Genomic DNA, 25,946 nt, shown 5'->3' on the forward strand with positions numbered 1-25,946 from the left:
TGGCGATATTGCGCTTTAGATTGGAGGACATACGCAAGGAAAATAAAAGAAGAAGAAAGCAAAGAAAAATCACAAGAGGAAGAAAAAGCCTCACGGAAGAGCCTGTTATTAGGTTTTTTTTTTATTCCAGAGTATTTTTTTGCCGTCCGCCTGAATTTGTTTTTAAAAACGGCAGGTCCGTTGTAATTTACTGAGGAATACAAAAACTACGTAGGAAATCTTATAAGGTGAATTTCTGCTATATTGTCATTGTGATTTAACGGTAATCAAAGTTGGTGAATGCTAGCCAGCTGTAGCTACATTGAATTCGCCTCTCAATATACATTACAAAGTAATCCATTTGGAGTAACACCGTCACAGTCTCATTCACCGTGAAAATATTGTCAAATTGTGTTTAAATATTTTCCACACGTTTCAGGGACGATCCCACACAGCTACGATGAACCTGGAAAGATTACCAAATGAGGAGAAACTTGGGCTGTGCAGAAAATATTATTTAGGTGAGTAGAAAATATGTAGTGTATTAAACCTCTCAGGGCAGGCGTTGCAGATTTGAGAAAACTAAATGCAAATCTTCCAATTAATCAACATTCGTTTAAGGGGGCTTTCTTATTCAGAAGTACCATTTTTTACTGTTACTAAAATTTAATCTGCCTTGCATCGCACCTTTGCATTATTTTTTTATTATTCTGACAGAGGAAATGAGTTAATTTGAAGGCGATGAGAGGGATTGCAATGTTTTTTGTTTAAATTTCTCAACATATTTGTACTGTTCTTCCCTTAGGGGGATTTGCATTTCTGCCATTCCTGTGGCTTGTCAATGTCGTTTGGTTTTTCCGAGAAGCTTTTATAAAACCAACCTACACGGAACAACTACAGATAAAATCATGTGAGTACTCCCAATGGTAACCTTTCTCCTAATATTTTATTTATTCACACAGAACCTACTGATCATCCCAAAAAATTTGACAATTCATCTTTGTCAGAAACTATTGAGTCAAAAAATATCTGGTTTATCTGCTTTGCTAAATTAAATGTTCAAACCATTTGGACTACATACAAAACACCCTAATGGTGCTACACGAGAAATGTAAACAATCACATTCCTCCTATAGCCCCTTTATAGCTGTGAATTGATTGGTATTATTATAAACCAATATCAAAATGCACATAAAAGATCAATTAAATAGCCACTGGTCCAACCTTAAAGGTATGACAAATGTTTAAACTGTGTTAATTTTGTTTTTTGTTCTTTTCTTTTCAATGTTCATGCAGATGTGAAGCGCTCAGCAGTGGGGTTGCTGTTATGGATCGCTGTACTCACCACCTGGATCACTATTTACCAGCACTACAGATCCCAGTGGGGGGAGGTTGGAGACTACCTCTCATTCACAATTCCATTGGGCATTCCTTAAACTTTTTTATTATTATTATTTTGCATTCAATTCGTAGTTTGGTAGCTGGGCTAAATGTATTGGACTAAATTCTGTTTGTCTAGTGGTGCTTTGAGATACGAGTGTCGTGAGTAAAGGAATTATTTGCTGTATGAACTAAGATAAGATTTTTTTCAATGATATTTTGCTTTGGATGCGAGCTAAAAATCAACTGAGGGCTTTACTGCCCTCGTGTGGCCAAGGTGGCCAGCACACAATATGTCAAGTGTGATTTTTTTTTTTTTTCATTATCATTGTGTTTTTTTTTAGGAGTACAACATCATAGGTTACTATTTTTATTTCTTTAGACAAAATTTAACTCACATCAGGGCACCAATGAATTTTAAGATTTATACAATCTGGTTTAAATTGTGCTAGGTCTGACTTGATGTAAATCATGAAACCATGTGTGGCTGAGGAATATTTTACCTGTCTTTAAATGACAAATAAAAATTTCCAACCAATCTAGTGTTTTACCTTCCTGAATGAAACAGCGACTGTGATGTCAACATAAATCAGTGCAGTGTGACATTGTAAGAACACCAGCATGTTCTTTTGACTCATCAGTGACGTATGTTGTGGACACAAAATGTTGTATGCAGTAGAGGTCCCCGAAAGTCTGGACAATTTTTGGCGCCTGTTGTGAAATCCTATATCTTAATCCCCCTAAAAAGCCCCCACACGTTCCTGTCATCCTTTCGAGTCATAACATAGTCTGTGCCGTATTTAGACAGTGGAGTGAAAATTTAGGTGCCAGGTTCCACATCACTTACACACAGAACATGGTCATAGTACTGTCATTCCAATGTGACTAGATGATTTAGAACGTTCTGTACTTTCAAGGACAGTGACGTACTTGATAATGAAAAGTCAGGTCCTATTTTAGAAATACAATGTACCTGATGTGCTTAGAGAGGGATACAAATCCATTCACTAGTCAAATATACATATTTCAAAACAAAATGTCCCTGCGGGAACAATTGCTGAATCAATCACTGCCGTCACCTAGAGAGATTTGACATTAATTTTGATTATACAAGGGTTAAATCTTTGGCTAATAGGGCCAGACAGCAATAGACATCCAATCTATTGTGACAATTCACAATAGATTGAATGCCTTTTGCTGTTGATGTGTTTTCAATATGATTTGTCTTCTGTAACTAACTACATCAGCTGCTTGATACTTACTCAAATGAGCACATTTGAAGGAATTTAGTTAAAATACACAGAAACTGCACGTATTCACTATCCATCAACATGGGACATCCGTTACAAATGATGACTGATACAAAATGTCAACCACATAAGTACATTTATACTTCCTAAGCCAAGTTTGTGTTATGAAAACAAGGTGGGATTTTCCTAATTATAGAGGAATGTTTTGTCTTAATTGAGGACATAAAGGGGGAAACTTACTGGAGCCCATGTGCAGTGGCATGTGTTTGAAGCATCAATACCGTCTGTCACTGTCTCTCTCTCTCTTTCTCTCTCCTTTCTCTGTGGCTTATTTGTCAGACACAGTCAATCACCACCACATCTTTTGAACTTATTTTTAGATATGTCCATTTTGTAAAGCAACATTTAGTACACGATTGGTCTGATGACTGAACCTCAGCAATTAGTTCATGACAACAGTGCAATTAACCCCTCCTGGACAAATAGTTGGATACAATCTAGATACACAATGAGCCCATTCATTCCCTAATAACGCGGTGACAGCTGCCACAGTCCCAAAACAGTGTCCTGCTGCACGAACAGAATCCCAAGGGTACGCATGCACGGAACATAACAGAAGCAAGGTGTCCCTATGAATTCCCAACTCATTATGCAACTCCACTATATAACCCGGCTATGCTCAGCAGCCCAGAATCACAAAGCGACTCACAGCCACGAGGAACACTTGGTATCCCCACAGTTTTTAGAGGAAGGTAGGTTAGGGCCATCAAATGATTTTTTTCTCACACGGCTGCTTACTGAGTTGTTTTCCATGTACTTTTCTTCTCAGATTTGATATGGATTTCATCTTACCACCCACAATACCCGTTGATGGCATCCAATGGGAGAAGGTTTTACCTCCACTTTTTCCCCGTCTCAATGGGACTTATGGGCAATATAACTGGACACCCGAACTTCTAATTCCAGAGATTGATAGTACTAGCGCTGCAGAGGTGAATCTGTTTATTTACTTAATTGGGATTAACATGGTTGTACAAGATAAATGATCCAACTAATTATGTGCAGGCTTTAAAGACGATCATTAAATACAGGCTGAAACCTTTAATGTGGAGAGTGAACCTGTCTTAAGTACAATAGTTTATAAATAAGAAATATTTCAATGTTTGAACGTAAATGCTGATGTATTCATATCCTGAAGAATTTTTCATGTACGTACTTTTACATTGTGATCGCAAATAATGTTATCCTGACAGGAATGATCAAATACTACAATTTGCCATTTGTTAACAGGCAACTTGTGACGATAGTGGATTTACAGTTCAAGTGGATGTCAAACATTTTAACCCAAAGGATCTGCTGGTGAAAGTAATTGGAGATTTTGTCGAGGTACAAGGAAGGCATGAAGAAAGAAAGGTTGGTGTTGTGTGTGATGTACTCTAGCATTTGGAGCATTGAACAAAGGAATGTGTGACTAAACATATCATTCCTTATTTTAGAAAGATAGTCCGGGGATGACAACACGGCAATTTAACCGTCGCTATCGAATTCCAAAGGGAGTGGACACCCTGGCTTTAGAATCAGCAGTTTCTCCAGATGGTGTGCTAATCATAACTGCACCCATACTGCAAACAGAGATGGCCCCATCGCGGCCATTCTCATGAAATCTTTTTTTGTTATGTTCTAATATGGCATGGTTTTTGGGATTTGTAAATAATGGTATTATTACGTGTCAATCCTCCATCATGTTTTAATTTGTAAATATTAACATCCCCATTTAAAGGCCATTTTGATTTTAAGCAATGTTGTGATTATGAACTTTTTATTGTATTTCCTTCATAAGTGTCAATAAATTACATACAAAATCTAAATTTTAAAAATGTCATGAGGTGGGAGTATCTTCTTATTGATCCAAGATATTGTGCAACATGAAATTCACTTCACTAGAAAGAATGAAAAGAAGAAGAAAAAGGTGAGAAATGACTAAGAAATTATCAAACCAGGCTATTAAAACTTCTGAAAATAAAAAAAAATGTACATGGAGTACAGTATACATGAATTAATGACTATTTATAGATGTGACTGACAATTTTACCTGATTTGCTCTTGAACGCTTTTTCTTTGTTTTCGAAGAACTTTTAGCAACGGGTCATCTTCGAATTCTTTCTCGTCGGAATCTAAAAAAAAAAGGGGAAATTCAACAAGAAAAATGTTACTCTAAATTCATCTCACTCATAACAAACACGAGTTAGTTGTTCGGGCTCTGTCTTTGGTTTAGCAATACAGAAGAGAAGCAGCTTTACATACTGCACAACAGAATATAGTAGTCAAAAAGAAAATTTGGAGCAGGGTCGAGTGCTTTCTCACCCCTGAAGCTCACCTTCAGCCTTTCGCAGCAGCTGGGACATGACTTCCAGTGAGGTGTGGGTGGTGCAAGAAGGACGTAAAGGTTTTGGTTGTGGAAGAGTATGGAGTGATGGGACAACTGCATCTTGTGGAGAAGAATCCACTGGGGTGAACAGGACCTCTGAAACAACCTGCCAAATTCAATTCAAACATGGTTTATCCATTTCTATCTATCTGGTGGCCCAAAAAAAACATGATTTTTTAAAGTGTGTATTGGCAGACATGAGCAAGGGACAGCACTGCAAGACAGCGACCTTGAGCAAGTTCACATGCTACCAGTTTAGTAACCATTGTGAATTTAGGATGAAATTCAAAGTATCCTAGCTGAGATGTAGTGGAAAATGAGGAACCTCAACAGCAGATTTTAAGAATGCATTCGTACAGTAAGACGCCGACTGAAGGACGTCTTTTTCGACAAATGACAATCCGAAGGCATTTCCTAAAGGTTTCATTTACTATGAACAAAATATGTATAGAGATACTATATAAAAGCATTATATGCTAGGACCAGGAGTTTTGTTACTGTACTGTTTTATGAGGTACTATAATTTATAGTTATCACTAATGATTGTTTTCAGCGGTACAAGTTTTTCAATTTGGTATTCAATTTCGGTGGAGAATGACTTGAATGCATGGTATGCTTTGGTACACTTAATAAAGTTGTGAACAGACGGACCTGCCCCAGAGCACATTGGATTGCAGATGATAGTGGTGCATGATTGCCTGTATCTTTGTGTCTTTCTGCCTTTCGCTGATCTTCTCGATTCTTGGTCTTTTTGAGAAGTTTCTGATGTGCAGAACTTGTGGCGTTAGGGCCATCGGAATCTTCAGTGCATTTGGTAGACCTGCAGGAAATTTCACATTACTGTAATTTCTGAGAACAACTCCTAAAAAATGGGGTAGGGAAATAATATTTTATACACAAATTTACTTGAAATCATCTTGTAAAGCCCTTTACTTGTATAATGGGCTGAAAGTTGGACTACTACTACATACTACTTCATTACAGTACATCATGTAATGGTTTAAGTTAGAGATCGATAACAATTTTTGTACTCTACTTGAATCAGCGCATTGCAGGTGTTGCATGTGTCCTTGCGTACCTTGTCGATTTCTTCTTTTTTCTAATAATCCTTGCTGTCTTACTTTCTCTCACATGATTATTTGGTGTTTTTTCTTTTTCAGCCATCTCATTTGCCATTCTTGGATTCTCGTGATGAAATCCTGCTGTTGGTCTAATCTGACTTTGTTCTTCTGTGCGTCTTGAAAGATTTGGTTCTTCAATGGAATTTGACGAATGGTCGATTTTTGTAAGTCGGGAAGGACTGCCTCCTACAAAAGCTCTTGATGGACTGCCTCCTTCTAAAGCTCTTGAGGCACTGCCACCTTCTCTATGTCTCGAAGAAATGCCTCTTTCTAAAAGTCTTGATGGACTGCCGACTTCTCTAAGTCGACAAGGATGACCTCTGTCTGACGGTCTGACAGGACAAGGTACATCTGTATATTGAGAAGGAGCAGGAGGGGATGATGGAATGCATCTGTGAGGAGGCTCATCGATGTACTTTACGTTTCTAGAGCTGTTGTTTCCTTTAGTACAAATCTCTTCCAGGTGTTGTGGATTTCTTTGGAACATGCCAGCATGTGATGACGGTGTGGGACAAGGAAGAATATCACAAAGCAGATGCATATGTGCAGGAACATGGGCAAGGGAATGTGGCTGGGAGACCAATGTTTCAGAGACAGCAATGGCTTTGGGGACAGAAGTTGATCTTTGAAGTCCTTGGACTAGTTTGGGCTCAGCAAAAGCTCCTTCTAAAGGTTCAGGGTATGGAATACATGGCTGTTGCTATGGGTGATACAAACAAAAAGAGAGTGACTTTTAAAATACATTAAAATTCAACAATGCACAGTATCAACCTTACCATTTATTCAGGCAATTGACTGGCAGTACTTGTTATAATAGTTAGAATAGTGAGAAATGTATTCCAGTAAAAGAAAAGAAATAAAAACGATGGAGGGTTCAAATACCGATCGTGTGAAATTGATTTTCAATAATGTAATTGGATTGAGACAACGTTACATTCCACTACGATTCCTACCATGTAAGGCTGTCCATATATTGATGACGTGATTAGACTGGGGCCCGGATTGCTGAAGGTAGAGGTAAAAAGTCTGGAGTCTTGCTGTGCTTGCTCCATTTTTCTTCTTAAACGCCACTGGCTAAGGATGTCCTGTTCCGGGTGTGAAGGAGGTGTCAATACAGAAGGGACAGTGTATCTTTGGAGGGGCACTGTTGGAGCAGAGTCCAATTTGGTATTTCCTGCAACGGTCACAAAACACACGGCAGATGAGAACAATTAACAATGTCAAGTTTATTTACAAATCTCTAAATCGGCAATAAATCCCAAAGGACTCCACAGACGTAGATTACACATGTTTATCCTATACAAACACGCTGAATAAACAGAATGTGACAAAACTAGTTATACAACTAATGTCTTACCTGCTGTAGATTTTATTGACGTGTTTATCAGACGTCCTTGCACTCTTTCATTTATATTGACCGGAGAACACCAATTTGAGCTTCCCTGTCTGTCTGAACGAACAGGAAGTGATCCATTGCTGAGAATAGTTTCTCTGTTAGAAAAGGCACAAGTTGCAATCCATGTTGAAAAATTAATTGATGAAATACTGCTGTTTGGCATTAGCTAATTAAAAACCCTTACTGCAACAGCTTGCTGGCCCTTTCTTGAAGGTGAATTATCTCTGTTTCCTCAAACTCACATTGAGATGTGTCTGAAGGAATCTACATTTAAAAAGACATTTAAATACAAAGTGAGAAATTATGACATTTTAAGCAAAAGTCATAATTGTAGGCCAGGGGTGTCAGACTCGGGTTGGTTCACGGGCCGCGTTAACGTCAACTCGATTTCATGTGGGCCGGACCATTTTAGATATAATATTTAGATTTTTTTTAATAAATTGATTAAAAGAACTGGATTAAAATCCCTGAATATTCAGTTTTTTATAGATCTAAAACAATGTTTATTTTAGCTTTTTTAAAATATATTTTTAGATTTTACAAAATGATTTTTGAACTAAAAACACAGAAAAAATGGATTAAAAAATTACAATTATTGATTTAAAAGGGGGAAAATCAGGAAATTTAATATACATCTATACTCTTCATTTTAATTTGATCCTAAAACAGAAAGTCGGCACTCATGGTTTACTTTCCCGGGCCACACAAAATGATGCGGCGGGCCAGAGTTGGCCCCCAGGCTGCCACTTTGACACATGTTGTAGGCGGAAAACAAAACAATGTTCCGTCTATGTCATCAACAACTCTTCGAGCAAATATTGTTCATGTAAGTATAGTTCTGAAATGTAAAAGTATAAGTGAGATTTTTAATTCTACTCTAATTTTATTGTAGATAGAAAACCAACCACTAAAATTAGGATCAAAATTTGTGAAAAGAAAAGCTAAACTGTTGTTGATCCTCCGTGAACTTACATATGCATTCATGTCATATTCTTTATTGCGTGGTGAAGAATTAAAGTCATCTTCAAATTGGCATCTTGCTGGACTGGAGATTGCTTGGTTGTGGTTATCTTTCAGATCAGACAATAATAATACAAACATATTTCAGAGATATTTTGACACTGGATGTACATGAGCAGTTGAGCAAAATGTTGAAATATACCTTTGTGTGGCGATTTTGTTGGTGTTGAACTAGGAGGAAAAGATGAGGAAGACATCCACCACAAAGGAATCCTCTCCTCTTCAAATTCAGAGGAAAGCTGCTGGCGATCCTCTCGACTCAGCGGTTGTCCATAGCGAAATCGATCAATGTATCTGTGAGCGTAAATGTGCAGTTTTACATAATAAAGTGACACAATTTTGTTTAGGATTATTATTTCAAGTTTGGGTTTTGTCTTACTTTGTCAATGCTGAATCCTGGTTCATTCCCGGCTGAGAGGAAACGGTAGTCGGAGGATAAACATGGTCAGTAGAAGGCCCAGAATTAGTAAAGAACGGAGCTCTATGGTTGTCAGATGTATGCACTTGTGGAAGGTCTTGTTGATGTGACCGTACAGGAATCAAACTCTACAAAGAACAAATTAAGATATGCTGTAAGAATACTGCAGTCATTTGGTTTACCATAAATTACAGTGGGCTTTATTTTGTTAGGTCATAACTCAGCTGTACCTGCTTGTTCCTTTTGTTCGGCAAAACCTTGGTGCGAACCTGGCTGAAAGATGTCTTCCTCATTATAGAAGCTTCTGGCTCGGATGCAGTCTGCCTGATCTCCACAGGATCGCGGCCATTTAATTATATCTGTTTAATTAACAAAGGGGAAAGTCAGCTAACAATCATTCATCAGATGGACTTGGTGTTTAGAGTCAGTCATTGGACAAAAACCTCTCACTTCCAGGATGCCCTTTAAGTAGTAATGTACCAACCCCACCATTCATTCCCCAGGTTAAAATCGAATTAATTTGTGACATAAACCACGTGTTTCATTGAATTTACCTGGATTAGATGAAATATTGTGTTCTAAAATAACATCAGTTCGTCGATAGAAGTCTATCAGGTTTGGTAATAAATATTCAGTAATATTCGAAAGGGATACGTACTCAAAAAGTACACTAAACACATTTGCCAGTGACTAAATTTGTTGTAAACAACAGAATATAGGTTAATTCGTTAGGAAAACAATAATATCCAACAAATTCAACTTACACACAGAACTCCAATAGCAATGCTGTTTTGTTTTTGACAACAAGGGAAAAGAAACTACCGGTCGTTCACTCCGTCATGACGATTATCCAATACGTGTGAGTTTTCTTATGATTGACAGTGGTTTTGGCCAATAGGAATAAGGATTATTTATTGTAAAACACCAATCGGCAAATGGGAACAAGGCAGCGCGCGGAAGAGGAAAGTCTTTTTGAAGGCTATAGCTAAAATGCTCGTCTTTATCTTCCATTATAGACAGTACATATTAATATGATGAAAAATAATATTAATGCCACTCAACTGGAAACGGCGTGAGGATTTCGTCTTGTTCCCGTCCGCAGACACTTCGTTGAGGAACTAACCACGTTTGTCGATTCAAGTTTATGTTAATACTCGCTAGCTGTGTGGAAAAATAAGCTGTTCCCGTTTTGAAACGCGTTCTACATTAACAATTTTTTATCTAAAGATAAATATTACCATAGATAGGTCATGCATCACGTCAAGATTAAAATCGAAAGGCCAGGTAAAATGTTGGATTATGTTTTGTTACACTTTATGACCCTGAACTTCACCTAAATATAGTAATTACTGATTAAGTTAGTCTTTGGTTATCTTATTATAATGTATTTGTATGTAGATTTATGAAATATTTGTCTCTGTAGATGTGGAAGCAGGAGACGCACGCAACAGATTGGATTCTATTTTAAAAGGACTGGTGGAAAAAAGTGAAAACGAAAGGTGAAGATCTGATTGGGATATAAATTGATTAATGTGTAATCTGTTTTCTATAATTAATACAATTGCATTTTGAACAGGGAGCAAAATGAGTGTGAGACTGGAAAAATGTCAGCTGACTCCATAACCAAGTAAGTGCAAATTGTATTTATTTGAGTATTGATTTTGTGTAGAGGGGTGGGTGAAGTTGGTTATTTGCATATTTTTAATTTGTTTTCACCAAAATATAGTTGTCATCGTTTTATCTCCTATTTTTCCTGATTTATAGGGATTTGTCCCCATTGTCTGCTGGAAAACGGTACTAAATATCTTTTTCCTCCCAGCTACATACAAAATTCTTGTGTGTTCCTTATATTCTCTTTTTAATTTCCAGGCCATCGGCGAGATTCACACAGCATCGTCGGAAGAGGCGCAAAGAGATGGATGAAAGCATATCTGAGAGCAATACCCACAGACAAAGTAAAGTATTTCTGCCTTCCAAAGAAGACGACTTTGCCCTTGTTTGGAATTCCATTTTACTTGGAAGATTATCTTTGTTATATCTATCTTGAGAAGTTCTTTTTCTGTCCATTTCCCAGATGCTTACATTATTAAGTTGTTTGACCGAAGTGTGGATTTGGCTCAATTCAATCCCAGCACCCCTCTGTATCCTATTTGTCGTGCATGGATGAGAAATAATCCGTCTGTCCGAGAGCCCATAGAAATATCTCCAATATCGCCACAAGTCATGCTAGAAGAAGAGGTAAGACCCACTCGCCTATACTAAAAAATACATTTAGTTACTGTTAATGACGTAAAAAGCTTATGATTCAACTTCTATTTGCAGGTCACAGACATGATTAATGGCAAAGAGCAAATTGTAAGCAAACTACCTCCCCCAACTATGTCTCCCATCAGCCCGTCTGGTGAACCAGTCAACCTCAGGATCCCACCAACTGAAAAACCAGTAGTCACCCAGGTTCTCCACATAATCGTGTTTATCTGTTAATATTCTTTTTTTAAGTTTTTTTTATTTGGATCGTGATAAATAAGGAGGTAAACTGTATTTTTCTTTTCCTATGGACTAATAGGACTGTTTTCTCTCTTCGCAGTTAACAGAGTCTGTACCTGTGTCAGGTTCCTTCATATCTGACCACATGGAGCGATGGAAAAAAATCAGACAAAAGTATGTGAATCACAGTATTAAATTATATCAGTTAATGAAATATTATATATTAAAAGGATGTTCCCCCCCACAGATGGAAGGAATGTTCCAACAAGAACCAGCTGCGATACAGTGAGAGCATCAAGATCCTAAAGGAGATGAAGGACTTTTATGATCACTAATAGACAGCTTTTCCAGTTTTCTCCTCATTCATCTTTCTAAAAGTGTTGGAACAGCTTGGCCTATTTTCATTTTTTGGGTCTAATCTGTAAACATATGAGTTTGATAAAAAGATGCACTGTACAAGAGTAATTGCAATGGCAAATCAATTTGTCATCTTAGATTTATGATATATGGTCCAACTTAGTCCCAATTAATGCCTAATATTCTAACTGCCATTTCTTGAGGGAAGCATGTAATTATTTGAATAGATCCACAAAAATAGACAGTTTCGGATTACGATAGAAAAAAAATATCAGTCGATAATTCTCAGGTGTAATGTTTCCATGTTGTATCACTTGAGCTTTTGAATCACAACTCTGAATCTTAAGTCTGTTTACAATTTTGAATCTACAGTACCTGTAACTGAAAAGGAAAGCCTGGAGAGTGTCTGTCTCTGAAATTCACACTAGTTTTTGCAAATAAAATTATATTTCTAGGTACAAAGTGATATCTAAATGTATGCTGTTAAGCCGTAGCATATACAGTACATATAGATAGTATGTACAAAGTTTTGCAGTTATAGCACTACTTAACTATATTTATTACTTAATATGTTTCTGTCTCTTAAAAAAAGACAAGCATTGGGTGTCTCTCATTCTCGCCTGTTTTTGTTGTTGTTTTTAAGATTAAATCTAGATTTGGAATCATCAGTGGGTGTATATTAAGACCCTGACTGGGAATCAAAGCATCTCCGTCTGTATGAAGGGTCAGACCAACATGTACTACTTCACTAGCAGTGCCTAATCCAAATGTTAATACCTCAGAATAAAACAAAAAATGTTACTGTTTTGTTTGATATTTTATAAAAATAAAAAATGTCTAGCAAAAATAAAGACCTCGCTGTTCCAATACGTCTGTAGTCGAAGGTATTCCACAGAATAGAACCCTCAGTCACATATAGACCACGTGTCATATTTAAGTGTAAATAAAAACATTTTGTTGAAGGCATTGATTTGTCTTTTTTTTAATAATACAGCGCATGGTCTCAGCATTTTTAGAATGACCTAATTGTTTTTTTTCCACAATCAAATTCCTGTAATGCAACCAAAATATATATAATAATTGTGGACAATGCCAATTTGTCCAGGTGTATTGCTGTGTATTTATAATATTTAATCCAGAGAAACTCTACACTAAATGTTAAGGTCTCTGTGTTAAAAAAAAAAATCAGACATGAGGATTTTCACAATAATCATCGAACAATGAATAAACACATTCCATTAAAAAAATATTCATTGAATTCAGATGCCAGAAAATCAATACACTTGTGGAACTTTCATTTTTTATGCAACGATGCTAGTTTATTGGAAACCATAATAACCATGAAAATAATGGTCACAGATTCTGGAATCAATTTTCCAGAACGATTTGCAGTTTTAATTGGAGGCGATGGTCCTGTCAACCCAGCTGCGTAGGTACGACACACGGGCATACACGGCAGGGGTGCGTACATTGCAGTTGGGGGTGCCCCAGGACACGATACCCACAAGGTTCCAAGCGCCACCGTTCTGGCACACCATAGGGCCACCAGAATCACCCTAAGAAAAGGCATAAAAATGGCGAGCCACTGATCAGTACTGTATCAAAAAGAAAGAATTACTTTGACTTTGTTTTAAACCTGGCAAGAGGAGACTCCTGAAGCACCGGCACAGATCATAGCATCAGTGATTTTGTTGTAACCCCAGTACTGCTTGCACTGAGCTGGGCTGAGCAAAGGCAAGGAGGTCTGCTGCAGGTAACGGGGACTTGCTGTGAACACCAAGCACAGACATGTTTTTCATTTGGAGTTCAACATTTTCCATAATGCCCCTATGATAACCGTATTTGGGTTTTGGACTAACAGGTTTGGCCGGTCCTGCCCCATCCCGTGGTGACACATCTGGTTCCGGAGGGGATGCTGGTGCTGGAGCTAGCCAGGCACACAGGAGACACAGTCCTGGTTATTTGAGCTGGAGAGGACAGCTTCAGAAGGGTGATGTCATTGTTAAAGTTCTGGGTGTTGTAGTAGGGATGCGTTATGGCCTGTAGGAGAACATTGCAATCGACATATTATTCTTGCTGTATGTACACATTTATATACTTAACAGACTGTATCCCTGTGGAACTTACCCTAGAGATTGTCTTGACCTGAATTGGCTCGCTGTTAGACTGACGATCATGCTCACCCAGGATCACACGGTGGCTTCTGGGACTGCATAAAATAGAGAATAATAGAGGATGAGAATATAAATAAGCATAATTTGTGGGAGCTGTGTGCAAATTAAACTGGCACATTACTTCGGATCCCTGTCTTAATGAAGTTAAATTTAGATGAGGAGAAGTGATGAAATACTAAAGCAAAATTAGTTGCTACTTTCAGTTTTATTAAATATTACACAGCACATTATATTAATTACACATTTAATACACTATTTGAAAAATGAATGTGTTCGGATAAATTTACCTTTGCTCTTCTATTGAGCTTGTCACTGTCAAATAATGATGTTGGTACACTATAAGTGGGTATATGGGGTCTTATGGGGCAGTTATAAATCTAATTCCTTACCGATAACACCTAACAAGTTGACAAAAATTCTGCATCTTATAGTTTGCACATTGATACTGTATTTTTTTGAGTGGTGGAGAGAGGAAAAGTGCATTCTAAACTCGACCACAAGTCATTGCGTATTTTTTTCTCTCCCTTTAAGCATTCCAGATAGTGCAATAAGATTAGTGCTCATTTTAAATGAAGCTAACAGTACAAAACACGAGACGGAATTGACCACTATATTTTTATAGAATCAAGAAAAAATACACTTACGACACACGGCAGTGAGCCGCAGTGACAACCCAGTACTGATTAATCAGAGATCCGCCACAAAAGTGGAAGCCCCTGCCATCCTAAGAAAGAGGTTGTGTACATTTCACTGGCAATAATTGGATGTGTATCAGTCAGAATTGCAAGGCTGTTTCATGTCATACCTGAAGTGAGACCTGCCACGGCCAGGATCCGGGCACAGCATTCTCACCATTGACAATTTTATTGTAGCCGCTGACTTGTGGAGAGATTGAAGGCTGTCCACATCCTGAGACCCAAATGCCATTTTAACATACACCATATATGCATACACATTTTTCATGAAATATCTCGAATAAACAACCAAAATTCAGTTTCACAACCTCACCCAAGTGTCATGTAATGGGTGAACGAGTGCGTGTGACTCACCCATTGCGGAGGCAACAAGCGCTAAACAAGTGATGAACAACAACATGGCTATGCCTGGGTTGTGAGTCACGTCCGTGAGCTTCTGACTTGTGGGACGCTTGCTTTTATAAGTGTACGGCTGCAACAGACTGACCATGAGCTCCATGTGTTCAGAAGTGATAGGACTGGGAACGGTACACCTGTAGATAAGCATTTGGAATTTTTCCAAAATTGCCAAGTGCTCAGACTTGGAATTTTTTCCCATTAAGGCATGAATATCCATCTTTCTGTCCATCCATCCATATTCAGGATAGCTGTTTGGGCAGCTGAAATCTATTAATGTGTACACAGAACTGCACAGGCTATGAAAATTGAAGGCCCCACTTATTGCCGTTACTGTATATTTCAGTTCATGGGTGTCCAAACCGGCCCACAAGGGCCATGGTGGGTGCAGGTTTTCATTCCAACCAAAGAAGAGGATACATATTTACTAATCTGGTATCTTAAAAGTGTCACCAGTCAGTCATAAGGCACTCATAGAGAAAGACAACCATTGGCTACATCAGGTGGATATAAGATAATCATGTGGATTCTAATTGCAGTACACACAATACAAACATATGTACGTGTAGTATTGCACATCTGTAGTATCTAGCATACACATATAATTGGTATTTCCTATATGTAGTAGTGTGAATTCACCTGTTCAGGTCTGCCAAACGATCTGGTGAGTGTATTGTTTGCTCAAGGAGAATCAACCCATCTGGAGGATGAATTGGATTTCCTTGTAGTATAAAGATCCACCTTTCATTCATGTGTTTACTATATACTGTTTTAAATAAAATTACAACACAACATTTTCTACCACTTAATGAAAAGAAAACATGAGAACAGATATTTTCATCTTAATCTTTATTTCAGTGTTTCACTACATGAAATGTATATCAGAATGTGGAGAACCTATCTGGAAATTTATTGGAAATATGAATTTGATATTTTTCTTCTTCCAATGAAAAGCATTCTTCCGATCATGTGACACATTTTATTTAAAAATAATATCACAAGCTAGTAAGTAATGTCAGGTGGTGAAATTACAGCATTACGAGTGTAGAATTTTTAATCAACCTCCTCAATAGTGGGGCCGGATTGTCCTCCTTCAGATGCGCCGGGGAACCCACCGGGCATCCCACCTGGCATTCCTCCCGGCATGCCTCCTTGGTAAAGCTTGGACATTATGGGGTTGCAAATTTTCTCCAATTCCTTCTGTTGGTGTTCATACTCTTCTTTCTCTGCAGTCTAGAAAAATAAAAACAATCAGACCACTCATTAGCTCTTTGGGCTTCAGTGATTTGGCTGATTGAGCTTTACCTGGTTCCTGTCCAGCCAGGAAATGACTTCATCACATTTGTCTATGGCGGCCTTTTTGTCTTCAGCGCTGATCTTGTCCTTTAACTTCTCGTCCTCTACAGAGTTCTTCAAGTTGAATGCCAGAGACTCAAGGGAATTTTTAGCAGTAACTTTTTCTCTCTGAGCATCATCTTCACTCTTGAACTGCTCAGCTTCTTGCACCATTCGCTCAATGTCCTCCTTGCTAAGCCGCCCTGTGGCAACAAGAAAACTCTTTATTTTTCTCCTGCTATAGTTATCGGTCTCTGGCTAAAGAGAAAATTAGGTACCTTTGTCATTAGTGATGGTGATCTTGTTCTCTTTTCCGGTGCTTTTGTCAGCAGCAGACACATTGAGAATGCCATTGGCATCTATGTCAAAAGTCACCTCAATCTGGGGGACGCCCCTGGGAGCAGGTGGAATACCAGTCAGCTCGAACTTGCCGAGGATATTGTTATCCTTTGTCATGGCTCGCTCGCCTTCAAAAACCTAAAATTACAAGTGGATTTCAAATGACGATAAGCCGAAAAGGGAATTAATACCTGAATATAGGGATCTCCCTACCTGAATGAGCACCCCAGGTTGGTTGTCAGAGTAAGTAGTAAAGGTCTGAGTTTGCTTTGTGGGTATGGTGGTGTTCCTTTTGATAAGCACAGTCATTACTCCTCCAGCGGTCTCAATTCCCAGGGACAGGGGTGTGACATCCAGCAGGAGCAGATCTTGCACGTTCTCAGACTTATCACCAGCCAAGATGGCAGCCTGCACAGCTGGAGAACATTTTCCATTTAGCATTTTTTTAAAATTTGAACCGCAGTAAAGTTATTCACCTGCTCCGTAGGCCACCGCCTCATCCGGATTGATGCTCTTATTGAGGTCGCGGCCATTGAAGAAGTCCTGAAGAAGCTTTTGGATCTTGGGTATACGAGTGGACCCACCAACCAGGACAATATCATGGATCTGGGATTTGTCCATCTTTGCGTCCCTGAGGGCCTTTTCGACAGGCTCCAGGGTTCCGCGGAACAGGTCGGCATTGAGTTCCTCAAAACGGGCTCGAGTGACGGAAGTGTAGAAATCGGTTCCTTCGTAAAGTGAGTCGATCTCAATGCTAGCCTGGGTGCTGCTGGAGAGGGTACGCTTGGCACGCTCGCAGGCGGTGCGCAGACGGCGCACGGCACGTTTGTTATTGTTGATTTCTTTTTTGAACTTGCGCTTGAACTCGCCAATGAAGTGATTCACCATTCGGTTGTCAAAGTCTTCCCCACCCAAGTGAGTGTCGCCTGCTGTGGATTTGACTTCAAAGATTCCGTCCTCAATGGTGAGAATGGACACGTCAAAGGTACCACCTCCAAGGTCAAAGATAAGGACGTTGCGCTCACTTCCAACCTGGAGAAAAATACAAATATGTTGAATACAATACATGCTGCACATTATAATTATTTACAAACTCGGGATACAGCTAAACAGGATAGGTGTATCAAAAATGAGTGTGTAGATTGACTGGTGTTACCTTTTTGTCCAAGCCGTAGGCAATGGCTGCTGCTGTTGGTTCATTGATGATGCGCAGCACATTAAGCCCTGAAATGGCTCCAGCATCTTTGGTGGCTTGACGCTGGGAGTCGTTGAAGTAAGCGGGAACGGTGATGACGGCGTTGTTTACAGCCTGAAATCGCCAGAAAAATCTGGTGAGAACAACATTGGCCTACAATGGAAAGGATAGTTTTAACCAAAGATGTTCTTACCTTGCCAAGATAGGCCTCAGAGATCTCTTTCATCTTGGTGAGGACCATTGAGGAAATCTCCTCGGGGAAGAAGGTCTTGGTCTCACCTTTATACTCAACCTCCACTTTGGGTTTAGTTGCATCATTCACAACCCTGAAGGGCCAGTATTTCATGTCGGCTTGGACCACTGAGTCGTCAAATTTGCGGCCGATCAAACGCTTAGCATCTGCAGAGAGAACAAACCGGACACCAAACATATTGATTTAGTAGGTGAATTAAAAAGTTGTGTGTGCATGGTGGGGGGTTGCTCTAGTTACCAAACACTGTATTAGATGGGTTCATTGCCACTTGGTTCTTGGCGGCGTCGCCAATCAGTCGTTCGGTGTCCGTGAAGGCCACATAGCTGGGCGTGGTCCTGTTTCCCTGATCGTTGGCAATGATCTCCACTTTGCCATGCTGGAAGATGCCCACACAGGAATATGTGGTGCCAAGATCAATACCTACTGCTGGTCCTTTTGACATTCTGAATGAAGAAATAGGAGAAAGCAAACAGGTATTGTTCATTATAATCATTGTTATCCTTTGGCCACAATTACGCAATTTCATGTTCAATACTTTTGACATCGCTGAAATGCCAGACACACACACACATCATTTAATTTTTCCCAATGTATTTTGTGCATTTTTTTAATAAACACAAACTTTTATAGACATCTTTACCTAATATAATGCAGTTATCACAAGAGGTGATGTACTGAAAATGCTTAACACGAACATTAACAATAATGTGATGGTTCACCTCCAACTACACGAGCTGTGCCACAAGGCCGCCTTTTTTCTAAAGTTATATTTCACACAATGTTGCTTTATGATGCAATTTTATTGTCTCCAAGGCTGCACCACATTATAAACAAAACTGAAATGCGCTATTTCAACCGGAGGCATTATTGGCATCTTGCTTTAAAACACTAAGTAAAAACTGGCACAAGTCTCTCAACTGGCCTTACTTTCCTCTACTATATCCTAAATACTTACATTTTGAGTTTGATCCCAGAACCTGTTTGTTTTGAGCAATGATTACATTGAATTTTCACCTGTTGTTCTGTTGTATAATACAGAAATGAAATTGCTGACACAGTTTGGCTACAGTCATCTAACTGGAAACTGCACTATCAATATTTTTAGGCCTATTTTTAACCTTTTTTTAAGCAAAGTGGGCTGTATTATCCTGAAATAACGGTCAGTTATTTTCTTAATACATTTCAGCCTTCTGTTAAAAAACATGCAGGATTATTAATAGTTTCCCATTGGAGACAGTTAAGCTTTTCAATGCAGCAATGAAGCGAGACACATTAAGAAGCCAGGCTGGGTGCATCACAGCTAGAAATGGTGTTACCTTGTTGTGTCAGCTGTTCAACCTCTACTGAGATGATTTCGTTCTAGCGACCCCTTACTTCCTCTCCAGCGCTCCTTTCCGTGTCCTGCCTGGCAGATTAAGAGGGCGAGAGCATATGCTCACCCAGTGTATATAGAGGACTATGCAGGGGGAGCCCTGGGTGTCAGGTGATCCCCCATAGAAAGTTCTAGAACCGTCTGAATAAGCTTGTTGGCCTCCCAATAAATGGGCACAACTATTGGTACGACTGACCTTTAGAAAAACATTACGAGGTGTAATGGCCTCTTCTTTTGCTCAGCTTCTATTCTGGGAGGACTTTCTCAATGGTCGGTAGTTCATTCTAAATGTGTTTGAACTCATCCACATTGCTCTGTATGATGAGAGACAGCCATGTTGGAAAAGAAAAGATCCCCAAAATTGTTCCTCAAATTCAGAAAGTTGACAAATGTCAGTTTGTTTTACAAAAAGAACACAAAAATCATTCAAAAATTATTTCCACTTTTACTATGACTTTTACAACTGTATCATATAGGCATTTAATTTTTTTTCTCAAAAAATATACATTTGAACACAAGTATGTACACATTATTTTAACTGAGATTTCGACATGATAAATGAGTTCATGTGTGCTCTGTCAGTCAAACCTTTTCCTAGCCTAACTGCCCCTTCCTGCTGTCCGTGTTTAAAACGTGGCTATCCACACCTGTTACATAAGTCCTTTTAAATATAACTGAAGCATGTTAGTAACACCACCTGTTATCTGTCACCTTCCAGTAGCTAAATATTGCATAAACTCTTTGTGAAAAAAATGACCCACCATTGGTGATTATCCACGTTTACATTATCCACAATATGTAAAAAAATGCATTACAATTGACATCAGAAGTATAATACCATAAAAAAGGATAGTTTTAAATGTAATTTACTTCCTTATTCTGGGATAGTGACATGGAATAACATGTCTGTTTTATTTTAAAACAAATAAACTGCGAAGCTGATATAGAAAGTCTTCTTCTTTGCTTTTGTGTGCTCTACAATGGCAGTTCATGGAGTCCCAAGCACAACGTTTGCAGTAGTTGAAGAAGTGACGCTCTGCTTTCTTCAGTGTGCTGTTCAGGTCAAGTGTTCCCTGCAGGCTACACAAAAGATACACATATTTTGAGTTGCACACCATTCAAACTGCAACCTCAATGATAAACAGAGAATATCATCACAAACCTGCTGGTGAACTGGATTAGCTGGACATCATCTTGGCATTTCAGCAGAGTCTCTTTGTGGTCCAACAAGATGGCTGCACAGATGAACAGCTCGAAGGTAAAGTCTGTGTTGACGGCCTGCAGCTCGGACTCACACTCGGTGTCTACAAAATAGGCAAAAACTTGTGAAATGTGAATTTTATATGGTTAATATTGACCTTAACAATGTCTTTTTTTGTCAACGGAGAGAGAGCTATTTCTTCTCCTACTTCAAGGGCTTACCTGTGCAATATTTTTGGGCCAGTCTTTCCTGATAACGGGCTCTGTCCACTTGCTGGGAAATGAGCTCCAGGTGGTCGCAGCTTAGTATCTCAAACAAGCGAAGCGCATCGCTGTGTTCAAATTCTCTCTGGAAGCCTAGGAGGAGCCATCTGAAGTAATAGCACCCAACAGAGAAATCATTGGTTAAAAAACGGAATATGTCACAATGTTTGCCAAAATAACGGTACCGATATTATTAAATTTAAGACATCTTAGAGCGAAAAAGACTGTAAAGTGTCGGAAATCTTGGTTTCAGTCCTTTCATTCCTCCAGTTGGAGAATAGGCTAAAATATTGCCTCCCAAATTCACGTACCACAAGTGGTTTGAAAAAGCCTGTGGAAGTGAGAAGTATGATTTGTTACTCAATTAGAATTAAAATAAAACAGATTGAACCTCAAACTTTAGAATTTTTAAAGGGGAGGATTGTGGGAAATGTTCTGCACCACAATCTTTAAATCGTAATCTATCTCTAAAAGGAAAATTAACAAAGGGGCGTCGTCCATCAGCATTTCCAGGGTCTCTCGGATTCTTTTCGAAGGTTGAGCATTAGGGTTCCTGCCCACAGATCATCAACCTGACCTCCTAAATGTATGCTATTCTGCTTTTTAGTGTTACCTGTGACAAAATGTGAAGCACTCCATGTTGTCAGTGACCAAGTGGAGGTGAAGTTGAGGGTCCAGTTCTTTTAGCAGATCTGCCTCCAGCTCTGAAAGACATTCAACAGAACTACTTAACTGGCTTCTTTTTTTGTTGTTGCTCATTGACTCACACACTAAACGCCACCTATTTTTCTGTGCAGACCATCTTCTCTGAAATCTTTGGCGAATTTCTCCATGTAGCATGAAAAACTCCAAAAACTGTCAACCTCACAGTCCATAACCTCCAGGAATCGACTGCATAGGTCGTTCATTCCTTGGGCGTAACTCACCTCTGGGTGAAAATACAAAAAAAACCTGTTGGATTCTTTTTGGTACAAAAGAACACAAAATAAGCTTATTTTCTCACTTACCTGGATGGAAAGCAGCATAGGTGATGAGGATGTCTCGTAACACCAACAAATTTCCTAAACCTTCACCTCTGAAAACACAAGACAAAAAAATTCAACTTGTAACGCTGCATTTTAATCAGCTATTTTAAAAACATATTTTTTTATGAAGCTACAGTACAAGCACAACATAGTTAGTGATAGTGGACATAAAATAGATGTTAATTTGCATGATTAAACAGTAGTGATATTTAAATGCAAAAATACACTGTTTCTCTCTGGAGATACAAATAGGAAATTTCCATTCAAATTTGCCAAGATTTGAAAGAGTTCTGCCATTTGAACATGATTTAAATTCACTTTCAAACCTTGATTGATGGCATTGCATGTCTTAGTATTGGAATTCCTAATGTCATATTGATGGATATACTTCCAAAATAAAAAATATATTTTGGACAACCATACTGGTAGTAGCTTAAGTCTCTGTTGGTTCTTGGGACATCTTTGTTAATAATTCGGATGGCCTCCTGCAGCTCTTCCTCGTCAAATGTAACACGTTCGAACAATATCTGAAAACAAGCGAAAAACATTTTACTGCAGTCACATTTTTAATACCAAAGAAAATCAGACAAATTTGAGCGGAACGCAAAATCGTGGCGCGTTTTGGCACGAGGAAGCCAAAAAAGGCTATTTTAAATAAACCTGTGCTTGCAGCTCCAAAAATGTCACCCTGTCTCGGATCTCAACTCTCAAACTGTGAGCCTGTTGCTGCATTAATGCCTGCCTCTGGTTAAAATAGCCAACTGCAGCCACCAGCTCTGCTGCCAAGAAGACAGAAAAGATGGTCATAATCATAATCAAGACTTGCTCGATTGTGAAAGAGAGCAAGAACGTTCTGGGATTTTACAATCAGTGCCGTTAAGTTGCATCCGAACCGCCGAGGGGAGGAAGTTCTGCCACTTTGCCTTCATGACCTGGTAACGCACTGCCAGCTGCTCCTGCAGGAGAGGCCGTTCTAAAGCAGTTGAGCTGCACGGGTACATCCCGAACAGGAAGCGCCATGCCAGGCCGCGCTCGGGAGGGGAAACGCCACCTCAACACAAACAGTTCTAAATGTCAATGTTGGGCTAAGTTGCAAAAATTCAGGGATTTTCCAATTTTAAACATTCAGTAGGGTTTGAGAGGAATATACTAGTCCAGGAGTGTCAGACTCGGGTTGGTTCGCAGCCTGCTTTAACGTCAACTTGATTTCACCTGGGCCGGACCATTTTAGATATAATATTTTGATTTTTTTTAAATAAATGGATTAAAAGAACTGGATTAAAAGCTCTGTATATTCAGTTTTTTTTATAGATCTAAAACAATATTTATTTTAGCTTTTTTATATATTTTTAGATTTTACAAAATGATTTTTGAACTAAAAACACAGAAAAAATTGATTTAAAAATGACAATTATTGATTTATCAGAAAATCAGGAAATTTAATATACATCCATACTCTTCATTTTAATTTGATCCTAAAACAGAAAGTTGGCACTCATGATTTACTTTCCCGGGCCACACAAAATGATGCGGCGGGCCAGATTTGGCCCCCGGGCCGCCACTTTGACACACAGGTGCACTAGTCAATAAAAACACAAAGCATAGTATACAGTTCTATGTTTGAATCTTGGCTTCTTTTGAGTGAATCAAGCCTATATTGGTGCAAATTCCAAATTCTGCAAATGTAATATCATTGAATCCAGTTTATTAAACTGATACATTGGAAAGTACGGCATATAATAACTTTATCTGTAATAGTTTTCTTCTTGATAAATCATCATCAAAGAAAAAAACGGATGAAGTTTAACATGTGGGCAAATGACCTTTACTCTGCTTCCAGAGGATTTCAAACACTGTTGTGCAATGTTTTACACTGATTCAGCTTTAATCTCTTTCCTCAAGTTCCTATATTCATCTTTAATCTCTTTCCTCAAGTTCCTATATTCATGTGTAAAATGAATGTTTCTCCAAATCAAGTAAAATATATGTACTGCATTGTTGCTTGATGATGCTCCTGAAACATTTTGGGTCATACCTCAAGGAGGACTTTCTTAGAAAATATTCACTTCATAAAGTCAACTGGATTATAAATCCAACTGCTGCCTCATTCCTTTCTTTCATACACTTCACTGAACATCTTTGTTCCAGCTCATGTGATTTTTTTAGAAGCCTTGCCTGCTCTTTGACTGCCATTTTACTTCCATTGGAACACTTACTCGAGGGCATTTTGTGCATTTTTAACAGTGGTCAAAGCATCACTTGACTCCCTCCAGAAGGAACAAACACACCAACCTCTGTTTATGTGAGCATAACCAACTGTTTGTTAACGGAATAAACCGTATTAACATTTGCTATTATTCACTTTTAATTGCCTGTTCTATGCATTCAAAAAATAACATGAGTAAAAACTTATTTTTGCCTATACCCACTCCGGTGTTTTAAGCATGATAATGCATTTTTTGCATTTTTTCTGTGAGAATATTACAGAATTTGAATGGCTAAATACCGTTTTGGAAAATGTGCATCCTCAATCGAGACTCGTCCACCCTCCCTTCGGCGTCCATGACCCCGGGCAAGGTGAGTCGCGCGGAGGCCAGTGCGGGTGAGTTGACCCCGGCAAACCTGCGCGGTTCCTCCTCCTGACGGCCGGTTTGACTGCTCTCCTCCACCGCGGATGTCAGATGCTCCATCTAAGTGTCTTTTGCACACTGCAAGCCACTTTCCCGACCAGATCCGAACCTTTCATCCATCCTTAAGACCGAATGTAACTACGACATGAGCAAAACTTCAGTCCCACGCCTACTGAATGCACATTTTCAAATTGCACTTTGGTTTCAACAAGATCTCCTTGTACCCCATCTACTGGTTCTTTAGGGGAAAAGCATAAAATGGAAACATTTTTGGTGCACTGACCAGCTGAAAGTCCTTTGTAACAAGGGGTTGTCCTCCATCTAGGAACACAATTCACAATAAAATAAACGCTAATGATGAAGTGAATGTGTTTTAATAATAGTCTATTATCTTTTTTTTTTAAGCAAAGGAGTTGGGTTAATCACATCATCATCATTCATTTGTCCTTCTAAGATTATTTTTTTTTTACACATAAAGAGTTCCATTTTGTTCATATTGAGTTCCAACTCACCATAAATTAAAACTAGTCCACAAACAAGAATTTTATGAAAAAAAAAGGTAACCTTTTGGACTTTGTTGGATTAAAAAAAAAATCATTTCAGGTTAGTATGAATCATGTTATGTATAGGTTAATTGTATTTATTTATTATACAAGTATCATTACTACAAACTGCTCCTTGGAGAAGATTAAGAATTTCGGTTTTCTAATCTATTTGTGAGAAACCTTGAAAAGTAAACCTTGGTTGCACTGTTTCAACTTCCTTTTTTTTCTTCTTATAAATATATCACCACTGCAAAGTAACAGGAAACACACCCAAGAATTACACATCTTTGTCAGGATAAGCCACCGATGAGCTTTCATTTCAAGCATGAGCAGTTGAATAAACTTCAGATTGTTCATGTGTAAACGCCAACACGCATAGTGGACAGTGGTGTCCAAAATTCCCAAGACTGGACTCTACAATGGATTATCTGCCGCCTTTGCTCACGTTTGCTGTCATTTTGGTTCTAACTTCACATTCAGATGGTTAGTGGCATTTGTTTTAGATTGTATCAGACGCATTCTGTAAATGTAGACTGTGTTTGTTGTCGTTGCTGTTTTTAATACACAGGTCAAAGGTGGCAATTGAATGTCAAGCGACACTTCAAAGGAGTAAAAGGCCATGCTTTGATCATACCGTGTACTTTCACTTACCCGCCTGAACACCATATGAAAAATCCTCAGCTCTTC

General features: G+C 38.7%; 7 protein-coding genes across 9 annotated transcripts; 3 read left to right on the forward strand and 4 right to left on the reverse strand.

The window, feature by feature from the left end:
• The first annotated feature begins 57 nt into the window (after window positions 1–57).
• psenen (presenilin enhancer, gamma-secretase subunit) lies at window positions 58–1,897 on the forward strand. The gene is made up of 4 exons (XM_077597736.1): window positions 58–227; window positions 419–500; window positions 785–889; window positions 1,276–1,897. Exons 2-4 carry the CDS (start codon window positions 440–442, stop codon window positions 1,413–1,415), a joined length of 306 nt encoding a protein of 101 aa, XP_077453862.1. The 5' UTR covers window positions 58–227; window positions 419–439; the 3' UTR covers window positions 1,416–1,897.
• Window positions 1,898–3,201: 1,304 nt separating this feature from the next.
• Window positions 3,202–4,477, forward strand: hspb6 (heat shock protein, alpha-crystallin-related, b6). The gene is made up of 4 exons (XM_077597734.1): window positions 3,202–3,361; window positions 3,439–3,601; window positions 3,900–4,022; window positions 4,106–4,477. The coding sequence occupies exons 1-4, from the start codon at window positions 3,285–3,287 to the stop codon at window positions 4,268–4,270; spliced, it is 528 nt and encodes a 175-aa protein (XP_077453860.1). The 5' UTR covers window positions 3,202–3,284; the 3' UTR covers window positions 4,271–4,477.
• On the reverse strand, window positions 3,595–9,839 carry proser3 (proline and serine rich 3). 3 transcript variants are annotated; one of them, XM_077597728.1, is made up of 13 exons: window positions 9,757–9,839; window positions 9,223–9,351; window positions 8,954–9,120; window positions 8,717–8,868; window positions 8,527–8,624; window positions 7,739–7,818; window positions 7,516–7,649; window positions 7,112–7,332; window positions 6,116–6,858; window positions 5,689–5,857; window positions 4,987–5,143; window positions 4,702–4,783; window positions 3,595–4,549 (listed from the first exon to the last, which is right to left on the reverse strand). In XM_077597728.1, the coding sequence occupies exons 2-13, from the start codon at window positions 9,283–9,285 to the stop codon at window positions 4,510–4,512; spliced, it is 2,106 nt and encodes a 701-aa protein (XP_077453854.1). In that variant the 5' UTR covers window positions 9,286–9,351; window positions 9,757–9,839; the 3' UTR covers window positions 3,595–4,509. The 3 variants fall into 3 exon arrangements, with proteins under 3 accessions (XP_077453854.1, XP_077453855.1, XP_077453856.1); XM_077597729.1 differs by lacking the exon at window positions 9,757–9,839 and adding an exon at window positions 9,547–9,723; XM_077597730.1 differs by lacking the exon at window positions 9,757–9,839 and adding an exon at window positions 9,443–9,723.
• A 98-nt stretch (window positions 9,840–9,937) lies between these two features.
• Window positions 9,938–12,802, forward strand: lin37 (lin-37 DREAM MuvB core complex component). The gene is made up of 9 exons (XM_077597733.1): window positions 9,938–10,276; window positions 10,416–10,491; window positions 10,569–10,619; window positions 10,757–10,786; window positions 10,862–10,947; window positions 11,067–11,230; window positions 11,315–11,446; window positions 11,580–11,653; window positions 11,727–12,802. The coding sequence occupies exons 1-9, from the start codon at window positions 10,243–10,245 to the stop codon at window positions 11,812–11,814; spliced, it is 735 nt and encodes a 244-aa protein (XP_077453859.1). The 5' UTR covers window positions 9,938–10,242; the 3' UTR covers window positions 11,815–12,802.
• A 394-nt stretch (window positions 12,803–13,196) lies between these two features.
• On the reverse strand, window positions 13,197–15,119 carry LOC144072607 (chymotrypsin-like protease CTRL-1). The gene is made up of 7 exons (XM_077597732.1): window positions 15,060–15,119; window positions 14,816–14,919; window positions 14,655–14,734; window positions 13,964–14,045; window positions 13,696–13,876; window positions 13,473–13,603; window positions 13,197–13,392 (listed from the first exon to the last, which is right to left on the reverse strand). The coding sequence occupies exons 1-7, from the start codon at window positions 15,103–15,105 to the stop codon at window positions 13,231–13,233; spliced, it is 786 nt and encodes a 261-aa protein (XP_077453858.1). The 5' UTR covers window positions 15,106–15,119; the 3' UTR covers window positions 13,197–13,230.
• Window positions 15,120–15,933: 814 nt separating this feature from the next.
• On the reverse strand, window positions 15,934–19,717 carry LOC144073554 (heat shock cognate 71 kDa protein-like). Its single transcript, XM_077599490.1, has 9 exons — window positions 19,540–19,717; window positions 18,461–18,666; window positions 18,164–18,369; window positions 17,932–18,084; window positions 17,252–17,807; window positions 16,989–17,191; window positions 16,715–16,913; window positions 16,407–16,639; window positions 15,934–16,334 (listed from the first exon to the last, which is right to left on the reverse strand). Exons 2-9 carry the CDS (start codon window positions 18,663–18,665, stop codon window positions 16,155–16,157), a joined length of 1,935 nt encoding a protein of 644 aa, XP_077455616.1. The 5' UTR covers window position 18,666; window positions 19,540–19,717; the 3' UTR covers window positions 15,934–16,154.
• A 303-nt stretch (window positions 19,718–20,020) lies between these two features.
• LOC144073380 (TBC1 domain family member 15) lies at window positions 20,021–24,856 on the reverse strand. Its single transcript, XM_077599141.1, has 10 exons — window positions 24,591–24,856; window positions 22,950–23,135; window positions 22,745–22,863; window positions 22,508–22,611; window positions 22,067–22,134; window positions 21,841–21,987; window positions 21,673–21,763; window positions 21,018–21,166; window positions 20,758–20,899; window positions 20,021–20,675 (listed from the first exon to the last, which is right to left on the reverse strand). Exons 1-10 carry the CDS (start codon window positions 24,772–24,774, stop codon window positions 20,507–20,509), a joined length of 1,359 nt encoding a protein of 452 aa, XP_077455267.1. The 5' UTR covers window positions 24,775–24,856; the 3' UTR covers window positions 20,021–20,506.
• Between the last annotated feature and the right edge of the window lie 1,090 nt (window positions 24,857–25,946).

Source organism: Stigmatopora argus, chromosome 4 (assembly GCF_051989625.1).
Source record: "Stigmatopora argus isolate UIUO_Sarg chromosome 4, RoL_Sarg_1.0, whole genome shotgun sequence".
In the NCBI taxonomy this organism is placed as follows: Eukaryota; Metazoa; Chordata; class Actinopteri; order Syngnathiformes; family Syngnathidae; genus Stigmatopora; species Stigmatopora argus.

Coding starts and splice junctions, on each gene's coding strand:
- psenen (XM_077597736.1), top strand. CDS start 440: ATGAACCTGGAAAGATTACCAAATGAGGAGAAACTTGGGCTGTGCAGA. Junction 501..784: donor GTGCAGAAAATATTATTTAG/GTGAGTAGAAAA, acceptor TTCTTCCCTTAG/GGGGATTTGCATTTCTGCCA. Junction 890..1,275: donor ACAACTACAGATAAAATCAT/GTGAGTACTCCC, acceptor ATGTTCATGCAG/ATGTGAAGCGCTCAGCAGTG.
- hspb6 (XM_077597734.1), top strand. CDS start 3,285: ATGCTCAGCAGCCCAGAATCACAAAGCGACTCACAGCCACGAGGAACA. Junction 3,602..3,899: donor ATAGTACTAGCGCTGCAGAG/GTGAATCTGTTT, acceptor ATTTGTTAACAG/GCAACTTGTGACGATAGTGG. Junction 4,023..4,105: donor GAAGGCATGAAGAAAGAAAG/GTTGGTGTTGTG, acceptor TCCTTATTTTAG/AAAGATAGTCCGGGGATGAC.
- proser3 (XM_077597728.1), bottom strand. CDS start 9,285: ATGAGGAAGACATCTTTCAGCCAGGTTCGCACCAAGGTTTTGCCGAAC. Junction 8,869..8,953: donor CAGGATTCAGCATTGACAAA/GTAAGACAAAAC, acceptor TTACGCTCACAG/ATACATTGATCGATTTCGCT. Junction 7,650..7,738: donor AGGGCCAGCAAGCTGTTGCA/GTAAGGGTTTTT, acceptor CTTTTCTAACAG/AGAAACTATTCTCAGCAATG.
- lin37 (XM_077597733.1), top strand. CDS start 10,243: ATGCATCACGTCAAGATTAAAATCGAAAGGCCAG. Junction 10,620..10,756: donor TCAGCTGACTCCATAACCAA/GTAAGTGCAAAT, acceptor CCTGATTTATAG/GGATTTGTCCCCATTGTCTG. Junction 10,948..11,066: donor GAGCAATACCCACAGACAAA/GTAAAGTATTTC, acceptor TCCATTTCCCAG/ATGCTTACATTATTAAGTTG.
- LOC144072607 (XM_077597732.1), bottom strand. CDS start 15,105: ATGTTGTTGTTCATCACTTGTTTAGCGCTTGTTGCCTCCGCAATGG. Junction 14,735..14,815: donor CGTGGCAGGTCTCACTTCAG/GTATGACATGAA, acceptor CCTCTTTCTTAG/GATGGCAGGGGCTTCCACTT. Junction 13,604..13,695: donor GGGCAGGACCGGCCAAACCT/GTTAGTCCAAAA, acceptor TGGTGTTCACAG/CAAGTCCCCGTTACCTGCAG.
- LOC144073554 (XM_077599490.1), bottom strand. CDS start 18,665: ATGTCAAAAGGACCAGCAGTAGGTATTGATCTTGGCACCACATATTCC. Junction 16,914..16,988: donor AACCTGGGGTGCTCATTCAG/GTAGGGAGATCC, acceptor TTGTAATTTTAG/GTTTTTGAAGGCGAGCGAGC. Junction 16,335..16,406: donor CCTGGCTGGACAGGAACCAG/GTAAAGCTCAAT, acceptor TTATTTTTCTAG/ACTGCAGAGAAAGAAGAGTA.
- LOC144073380 (XM_077599141.1), bottom strand. CDS start 24,774: ATGGAGCATCTGACATCCGCGGTGGAGGAGAGCAGTCAAACCGGCCGT. Junction 23,136..24,590: donor GATGCACATTTTCCAAAACG/GTATTTAGCCAT, acceptor GTTTGTGTTGAG/GTGGCGTTTCCCCTCCCGAG. Junction 21,988..22,066: donor CTATGCTGCTTTCCATCCAG/GTAAGTGAGAAA, acceptor ATTTTCACCCAG/AGGTGAGTTACGCCCAAGGA.